We start from the raw sequence: 9,975 nt of genomic DNA on the forward strand, positions 1-9,975 counted from the left end.
GGGCCGCACATGTGGGAAGTGCAACAAGGGTCACGATGGAGTCTATAGAGTGGGATCTTTCTACAAGTGTGGCAAGGAGGGGCATATGGCCAAGGACTGCCCCAAGGGATTTGCGGTGTGTTTCCACTGCAACCAGACTGGACACCGGAAGGCAAGAGTGTCCGCAATTGCGAGGATCATCTCAGGGAGCACCTCAGGGGTCTGCCCCTGCCGCCATCAGAGCCACCGAGAGTCGACCAGTGATTATTATGCTTATATTATGTTATGCGTAGGTACTTTTCTTGTGAATTCTGTACCTGCCTTGGTGTTATTTGGCTCGGGTGTGAGTCGGTCTTTTGTATCTTTGGCTTTTAGTCAGCATATCAGTGTTAGTCGTGAGGCGTTGAGTCAGCCTCTGAGAGTTTCCATAGCTGACGAGAGGGTGATATATGCCACGGAGGTTCTCCGAGGGTGCGTAGTCGAGATTTTCGGTGTTGAGTTCCCGATTTATCTGGTTCCTATTGCGATGGGTGATGTCTGTGTCATTGTGGGCATGGACTGGTTGAGCAGATTCGGTGTGGTTATCGACTGCGAGCGACAGCTGGTGACCATACGAGACCCTAGTGGGGGAGTTCTTACGGTGTACGGCGAGGGTACACGTTCATGATCAGCGTTTTGTTCGGCCGGTAGGGCGAGGCAGTGTCTACAGCAGGGCTGTAAGGGTTTTGTGGCGTATGTGATGGATACGCGGGTGGATTCCGAGAGACCGAGGTCAGTTGAGGAGGTTCCCGTAGTGCGTGAGTTCCCGAATGTATTTCCTGAGGAGTTGCCGGGTGTGCCTCCTATGAGGCAAGTGGAGTTCAGTATCGACTTGGTTCCGGGGTCCGCGCCTATCGCTAAGGTGCCTTATCGCCTTGCACCTCCAGAGATGCAAGAGTTATCCTCGCAGCTTCGGGAACTGCTGGGAAAGGGGTTTATTCGGCCGAGCAGCTCGCCGTCGGGAGCGCCTATCCTGTTCGTCAAGAAGAAGGATGGTTCACACCAGATGTGCATTGATTACCGAGAGTTGAACAAGCTGACGGTCAAGAACCGTTACCCGTTGTCGAGGATCGACGATTTGTTCGATGAGTTGCAGGGAGCGTCTTGGTTCTCCAAGATCGATTTGAGGTATGGATATCATCAGGTGAGGGTGCGAGATGAGGACGTCCAGAAGACAGCTTTCAGGACGCGTTATGGGTATTACGAGTTTGTGGTGATGCCTTTCGGGCTCACCAATGCCCCGACAGTTTTCATGGATCTCTTGAACCGAGTGTGCAGGCCGATGCTGGATCGGTCGGTGATTGTATTTATCGATGACATTCTGGTATATTCGAGATCTAGAGAGCAGCATGAGGAGCATTTGAGAGAGGTTCTCGGAGTTTTGAGATCGGAGAGGCTTTATGCCAAATTCTCCAAGTGTGATTTCTGGTTGCGGGAGGTCCAGTTCTTAGGATATCTCGTTAACCAGAAAGGGATATTGGTCGACCCGGCCAAAGTTGAGGCGGTGATGAGTTGGGAGGTGCCGAGGTCACCCTCCGAGATCAGGAGTTTCCTAGGGTTGGTAGGGTATTATCGGAGATTTATCAAGGATTTCTCTAAGATCGCAGTGCCACTCACCAGGTTGACCCGGAAGGGTGTTGCTTTTTTATGGGGCCCCGAGCAGCAGGCCTCCTTTGAGACACTTCGCCAAAGGTTATGCGAAACCCTGGTGTGTTAGCCCTCCCGGAAGGGATGGAGGACTTTGTGGTATACTGTGACGCATCGATTTTGGGGTTGGGGGCGGTGCTGATGTAGAGAGGGCATGTGATAGCATATGCATCGAGGCAGCTGAAGCCTCATGAGATGAGATACCCCACCCATGATCTAGAGTTGGGGGCAGTAGTGTTCGCCCTCAAGATTTGGCGTCACTACCTGTATGGGGTTCGGTGTACGTTATACACGGACCATAAGAGTTTGAAATATTTGATGGATCAGCCCAACCTAAACATGCGACATAGAAGGTGGTTAGATGTGGTCAAGGATTATGATTGTGATATCCTGTACCACCCAGTCAAGGCTAATGTTGTAGCCGATGCACTGAGCCGCAGGGCGGAAAGCGCCCCGCTGCGCGATGTATGTTTGAGATTGACCGTGATAGCTCCAGTGTTGGACGCCATTCGTGGGGCACAGGCCGAGGCTGTGCAACCTGAGATGCAGAAGAAAGAACGGGTTGTTGGTTTGGTTTCAGAGTTCGTTACCGATGGTCGGGGGCTTATGAAATTTCAGGGGCGTATCTGGGTGCCGTTTGTGGGAGGAATGCGTACTATTTTGATGGAAGAGGCTCATTGGTCGAAATTTTCGATCCATCCTGGGGCCACTAAGATGTATTTGGACCTGAGAAAGGAGTATTGGTGGCCTTGTATGAAGAGGGATGTTGCGTGGTTTGTTAAGAGGTGCTTGACCTGCCGTAGGGTTAAGGCCGAGCACCAGAGGCCGCATGGTAAGTTGTAGCCATTGGAGGTTCCCGAATGGAAGTGGGAACATATCACCATGGATTTCATCACCAAATTGCTAAGGACTGCCAGAGGAGTTGATGCAATTTGGGTGATTGTGGACAGGTTGACGAAGAGCGCTCACTTTCTTGCTATCAGCAAGAGTTCTTCAGTAGAGAAATTGGCAGAGGTGTATGTGAGGGAAGTGGTATCTCGGCATGGGGTGCCGATCTCGATTGTTTCAGACCGTGATGTGCGTTTCACTTCCAGATTCTGGAAGAAGTTTCATGAGGATTTGGGTACTAGACTGCATTTTAGTACTGCATATCATCCCCAGACAGACGGTCAGAGTGAGCGGACGATTCAGACACTCGAGGACATGCTCCGGGCATGTGTGTTGGATTTCGGGGGTAGCTGGGATGCATATTTGCCCTTGGCAGAGTTTTCCTACAACATCCATCATTCGAGCATTGGTATGCCGCCCTTTGAGCTGTTGTACAGGAGGAGTTGTCGGACCCCCATTTGTTGGGGAGAGGTTGGACAGTACAGAGATCGTGCTTCAGACGACAAAGCAGATCCAACAGGTCAGACAGAGGTTGTTGACCGCTCAGAGTCGTCAGAAGAGTTATGCAGATAGACGCCGGTCTGAGCTTGAGTTTCAGGTCGGCGGCCTTGTACTCCTGAAGGTCTCTCCTTGGAAAGGAGTGATTCGATTCAGGAAGAGGGGCAAGTTAGGGCCTAGATATATTGGTCCATTCCGAGTGATCGCGAGGGTAGGCCGGGTAGCCTATCGTTTGGATTTTCCAGCAGAGTTGGGGCAGATTCACGACACTTTCCATGTGTCGCAACTGCGGAAGTTTATAGCCGATGAGTCGGCAGTGGTTCCATTATAGGATATTCAGGTGGATGCGATCCTGAATTATGCTAAGAGACCAGTGGCAATCAGAGATCGGAAAATCAAGGTTCTGAGGAACAAGGAGGTACCCCTGGTTTTGGTTCAGTGGCAGCATCGGAAGGGGTCCGAGATGACTTGGGAGCCGGAGCGTGAGATGTGTGAGCAGCATCCGGAGTTATCTGTAGAGCGAGACTTCGAGGGCGAAGTCTAGTTCTAGTGGGGGAGAATTGTAACAGCCCGGATTCCCAGGTATTAATTTATTCTTCTAATTTTTGGTGTTTTGTGAGGAGACTCGGCGAGTTGGAGCTCAAACTCGCCAAGTATGATCGCGGTTTGGGAAAGGGTTCACGTCCGGACTCGGCGAGTCCAAAAGATGGACTCGGCGAGTCCACGGTGTTTAATGAAACCCTAATTTCTAGGGTATGAGACCTATTTAAAGGGGCTTATGGCCGTCATTTGCGGCCACCAACCCCAGAGAGAACCCTAAAAGAGTCCTTGAGCGTTTTGTGAGACAGAAGAGGAGGATCTTTGATTATTTGTGGGTGATTTTGCATATAGAAGAGGATCAAGGCAAGAGGAGACCAAAGGAGGTGCTAATCCAGTGAATCCTGAGTCCAGAGACTTCATTTGAGGTAACCATTCGTTCCTTCCTCAGCCCTTGGTGCAAATCTTAGAGTTAGGGCTTCTTTGTGGAATGATTCATGGGGTGATTGGCCTCTTTTTGTGTTGATGCTTTAGATCTGGACCCAAGGAGGTCCAGAGACTCTTTTCCCTCAAGCTTTATGAGTGTTAATGGAGGCCATGAGCTTAGAATAGCATTCTAGAGACCATATCATCAAATAAGGCCTTTGGACCTTTGCATGAGCACCAAGATTGTAACTTTACATGATGAATGTGCTTGGAAGGACTGGATCTATGAGTTAAGGGAACGGATCTGACCTCAGGAGTGAGTTTGAGTTCATGCATGGCTTAGACTCGCCGAGTCCGAAGAATAGAGTCGGCGAGTAGCATGAAGATTATCCATAACCACTCAGCGAGTGGTCTTGCCGAGTTAAGGGGTTGACTCAGTGAGTCAGGGAGAGTTAGAGAGGGTTGACAGGTGGACTGAGTCGAGCTGGAACTCGCCGAGTTGTTCTTGAGACTCGGCGAGTTGAGTCGTGGTGGCCCAGCGATTCATTCCAGGTGGAACTCGTCGAGTCAGGGAAGTACTTGACGTGTCAAGAGAGGATCCTAGGGAGTCAGTGAACACGTATAGACTCGCCGAGTCGCTCTAGTGCACTCGCCGAGTCCGGTCAAAGTTGACCGTTGACCGTTGACCAGAGCTGACCGGTGTTGACTTGATAGGGGTAGTCAACCTTAGTTGAGAAAGTGTTAATTAGAGATATATTGTGTTATAGGAGGATTATAGCTCGGAGGATCGAGCGCGAGTGATTTCCGGGCTTTGCGAGTTATCGAGATACGCGAGGTGAGTCTTCTCACTATACTTTACCTTGAGTAGGTAATCAGAGTTATGTGACAGAGTATTTGTATGCCATATGTATGTTATGTGTTGTACTGCATTATTTCTATGTGATTTATGTTGTGCATGTTTATAGATTTGGAACCGGAAGGTTCCCAGAGTTAGAAGCAGAGGGTTCACAAAGTACGGTCTACAGACCCACAGAGTTCTAGCCTCGAGTGGCTAATATGTGTTATGCGTGGTATTTTAGGGAACTCACTAAGCTTTGTGCTTACAGTGTTGGTGTTGTTTGTTTCAGGTACTAGTGATGACCGTGGGAAAGCGCCGGCTTGATCAGTACACACACATGAGATTTTTATGTTATGTGATCTTGGGATTCTTTGTATGACATGGATTGGAGTTTCAAACATTGATGTTTTTATGAAAATTAAATGAATATTTTTTATATTATGCGAAAAATTATTTTGAAATTTACGGTGTTACAGGGAGAAGCAACTGGTAAATTCAACGATTGGTATATGCATTGACCCGCGGGGGTTGAAGAAACGTGAGAAGTTGAAAAGGATATAGAGGGTGTCGTGGGCAAGGGTTGCGATCTTCAGATCGTGATGAAGGAGATCGTGGGAGGAAGGAGAACCAGAATGAAAATGATCGTGATATAACCGTAAATAGTGAGTTTATGCGGTTGTAATGCGAAGTTGGAGAGACCCGAGGATTGAAAATGAGGGAGTAGTTTTTGATGCCTGGCGCTAATTATATTAATAATAATATATTTTTTTTACAATTTTAAATTCTACATCTCATAAGGTAATCCAATAAATAAGGTAATCCAATAAAAACCTTCTTATATTGTGGTCATTTTAATTTTATAAGCAATTTAACATTTAGTTATACAATATCATTATATTTTTTAATTTACAAACTAAAATTTTCTCATATATGTTAAAAAATAACGAATATATTTATTTGCATCAACGATTATAATACTACATAAATAACAAAACATAAATATTTTAGTTAATAATTTATTGAAAATATTTAATTAATGATTATGACTTATTACTTCGAAAATTTATTTATATTTATAACCATGATTTCCACGGTTTATAATCTAATCATCATCAACAATTCTGAAACTGCAAATAAATCAATTTATCAAATTGCTTATGTGGAGTTAAAAAAATGCAAGAACAGCATAAACAACAAACTTTCATGTCACAAACCTTACCCATTAGGACAACCTGTTGAGGTTACTAAACATATTAATCAACACCCAACAAAAATTTTACCCATATTGTTTACAATATTATATTAACTTCTAATAAAAAATACATATACCTTTTGATCAACTTCATCTAATCTGTAGATATGTTACTTAATTGTCCACTCCAAAAGTCATTTGTTATATGCTAGACATCATCTTCAACCTCAATATTGCGATCAGATTGACCTATCAAAACTAGTGTTTCTATGTAGGAATGCACAAAGAATGTTCCAGGTTTTCCATACATCCCAAGATATTTGAAGCATTCAATGTTGGGCTCATACACCATAAGTGCACCCTGTTCATAACACATATGAGCATTTTCCACTTCCACTATAGGTTTACCATTCTTCCTAAATCCAAGTGTTGTTATCGACATTGACCAATAATGTGGTGCCTCAACTGTAAATCTCTTTGTAAATGATTTCTCAACAGCATTCTCTATCATCCATACACTACAAGCACGTTTTTGATAGCTATCATATTCAAGCAGGACAAGAGACTCCCTTACCTTAGAAATACACAACTGTTTTGGAGAGTGGCGCCTTAAACTATCTGGGAGTTCTACCACTCCAAAACTCTCATTAGTTATGTCAAATGACATTATAAAATTATGATTCGGTAACTCACTATCTACATTCATAGGGTCAAAAGCACACCAATAAATAAACCTATCAACAACAACCTGAGGCCAAAAGATACGAAATGGTTTACTAGGAAGATTGTTAGATAGATTTCTCCAATTGCCTGAGCTCACAGTGTAAACATTAGCTTCACAATGGTAGCTAGTTTTGTGAAATTGTGTGATCTCTACTATTTTAGGGTCAGTAGTCACAGGGGAAACCCCAAAACAAAGTTTAGTTTCAGGATCCAGATTAAACTTGTTTGGCATAGGAACAGTGATTGACTTTCTAATCGAAGGATTCCAAAGAACAACCATCTCCATTCCCAAGTTATAACCATGGAAACAAAATAACCCGAAAGAACTACCGACTATATTTGCATTTTTGAGTAGTTTAATGGCATGAGGAAGGGTATGAACAAACCTCTGGTGAGGGAAAGTGTCATCATCTGGGAAAGAAAAATACTTTCCAACAGTGTCAGATTCCTTATCTTCATTCCTTATAAGGAGATGCTGCGACTCAGTAACGCTGTGAGAAGCGATAAAATTAGAGCTGTCGATCAAAAATTTCCATGTTTTCGAGACGGATCTGAACTGAAGCAATGATACGATAGGAAGCCTTTTGATGATCAGCTCTTGGATATGGAAAGGAATTTCGTCGGACATTTTGATTTCGGATACTGCTGCGTATGAAATTCTAGGGTTTTACAATCGGATGGAGGAAGGGGGATTTGGGAAATTGTGTGTTATTAGACGATTTCAAAAGCAAATTGAGTAGTTCGATAGATACACGTAAGATGCACACCACTACTAGCGGTCGCAACGGTCGAACCGGGAACCAACCACGGAACCGATTAAACTAAAAAACCGGTTTTAAAATATTGCTTCCTAATGTATGTAACTCATGTGGGGACCATCATATTCATGAGCTGGATCAAGTTTCCCTTTTACGCCTAATATGTTTCTCTTCTCTGCTCTTAATACGAGCCCATATGTAAATAATATCACTAGAATCTAGCAATTATCTAAACTAAATCTCAACCCCTTTGATGATCGCTCTGCATTTAACTTTGAAGAATCGAGGGTTAAGAGAAGAAAATTAGCACGATCTTCTCCGCGAAGATTTTCTCCTTAAGGCAGCGTATCCCGAAATAAGAATTCGGTTGCTGCTAGTCCTAATACACCACCTGCTGTCAGCATTCCTATCGATCATCTACCCTCAATCGACCGTAAAAGGACGATGGTTAAATCTGGTTCCCCATGCATCTTTTCGTCTGATTTATCTGCATCTATCCAAATGATGAACATTTCTAAACTTGGCTATGATGTTGGATTTCAGATCGGTGCTGGAAACCATATACTTGCTGAAATAATGAATGGTGAAAATGGAGATATTCCCATTTCACACACACACACAAAAAAAAAAAAAAAAAAAAACACTCCCTGAATATTTGTGGTATCAGGGCATCTCATATGGTTCATTGGGTGAATAGATTAAAAACATCTCACAAAATCATTTTTCTATGTCTTCAGGAAACTCGGGTCTTAGACTCGTCCTTCGTTGTTATTCGTGGATGTTGGTGAGATTTATGAAAGAATGGATAATATGATGGGTGAAATCAAAGACATGATGCAAGAATGTACTTGTGTTACTTGTTACCAACAAGTAGAGAAAATAATTTTAACTAGGTGGGAGAAGTTTAATATCCCACTACATTGGTTGGGGTTCACATTAAACCCATGATTTTATGATATGTAATATTTTCAAAACATGGCACCTGGTGGTATGCAAAGGAAACCACCAAATCTAGACAAAGAGGTTATGCAAGGTGTCATGGAATCCTTCAATAGATTTTCTGAAAATGAAGAGGAGGGACAATTGTTACGAGATCAATTCATAACATTCTATACGAAGAAAGGTATCTACTCTATGGAGGAAACACAAATGGATGCTTTAACAACGGATCCAGATTGGTGGTCAACCTATGGAGCCGAAACCCGGATTTGGACCTGGCGGCAAAGTAGGTATTTTCACCGCCTATTAGTAGCTCGTCCGCGGAAAGGAATTGGAGTACATATTGCTAAATTCATAAGTTGAAAAGAAACCAGTGAAGGAAAAAAGAGCCGATAAATTGGTTTACATTCACTCCAACATTTGAACTATATCTCGTTTCCACGAATCATACAAATCCAGTCCAACCAAAAAGTGGGACATCAACCCCGAAGGCACTTATATTGAAAGTTCAAGTTCACGATTAGATGACATGGTTTGGGAGAATTGAGATGAAGAAAATGTGGAGAATGGACAAGGAAAGAGGCGGCGGGTTGATCGACATGTTAGGGACCAAATGTTCCTATTTTTTGTTTGGAATTGAATGATTTGTGTTTGGTTTTGAGTTATGTGTTTCTGTCTTTTGATGTCTAGCATGTAAGTTTTGATGTTAAGTGTTTAAATTTAATGAATCATGTTTGGTTTTGGTATGTTCCTTTTAACTGTTTAAAATCTGTTGCTGTTAACTGTTCATAAACTACAATTCTGCATTCTGTTATCTGTTTATCCATTTTTCTGCAACATGATTCTGCATTCTTTTAACTGGTAATATGCATTGATATTGAATACAAATCAAATATTGATATTAAATCGGATTTTGTAACTTGAAAACATGTACATTGAATCTGAAAATAGGTACATCGTACCCGGACATATGGTATGGGACCTATGGTACAACATACCGAAATGAACCTACCCGCAACATATCTGATACGTCTATTTCCTACTTCCATAGAGTAAACAATTACAATAATATCCGAAAAAATAACACATTTTTCTCTTTCATAATTGGTCATAATCCAAAATCAGTGAAAAACATAGACTTCCCCTAACGTCATCTAATTGGGGTCAAGTAAAGAGTAGTATTCTTAACCCTATTGACCATTTTATTGCATTTATGTTGTGTATAGAAAAAAAGACATAATTACCCTTTCCTGATCTTGATCTTTTACCTAGAAATCTCCCAAAAAGATTAAATCTTGATAGTGCTTACAAGATGTATGCATTAAACAATCAATAATTGTATCATTAATTTCATGAATATGTGAATGTAATTTGATGAGGGATATGATTTTAGGGAAAACCAATGGAAACTAAATTCAAATTAGATGGATATAGGATTTTATACATAAAGAAAGTTTGAAATCTTTTATCATAAATTTCAATAAAAATATGAAAGTATAATGTTAAGAAGA

At 42.5% G+C, this 9,975-nt stretch overlaps 1 protein-coding gene across 1 annotated transcript; it reads right to left on the reverse strand.

Annotated features, from left to right (window-relative positions):
• Positions 1-6,252: 6,252 nt before the first annotated feature.
• On the reverse strand, positions 6,253-7,395 carry LOC111917634 (F-box protein At1g11270). Its single transcript, XM_023913308.2, has one exon. It carries the CDS (start codon positions 7,393-7,395, stop codon positions 6,253-6,255), a length of 1,143 nt encoding a protein of 380 aa, XP_023769076.1.
• Between the last annotated feature and the right edge of the window lie 2,580 nt (positions 7,396-9,975).

The sequence above is a fragment of the Lactuca sativa genome, chromosome 2 (genome assembly GCF_002870075.4).
Source record: "Lactuca sativa cultivar Salinas chromosome 2, Lsat_Salinas_v11, whole genome shotgun sequence".
NCBI classification, from domain to species: Eukaryota; Viridiplantae; Streptophyta; class Magnoliopsida; order Asterales; family Asteraceae; genus Lactuca; species Lactuca sativa.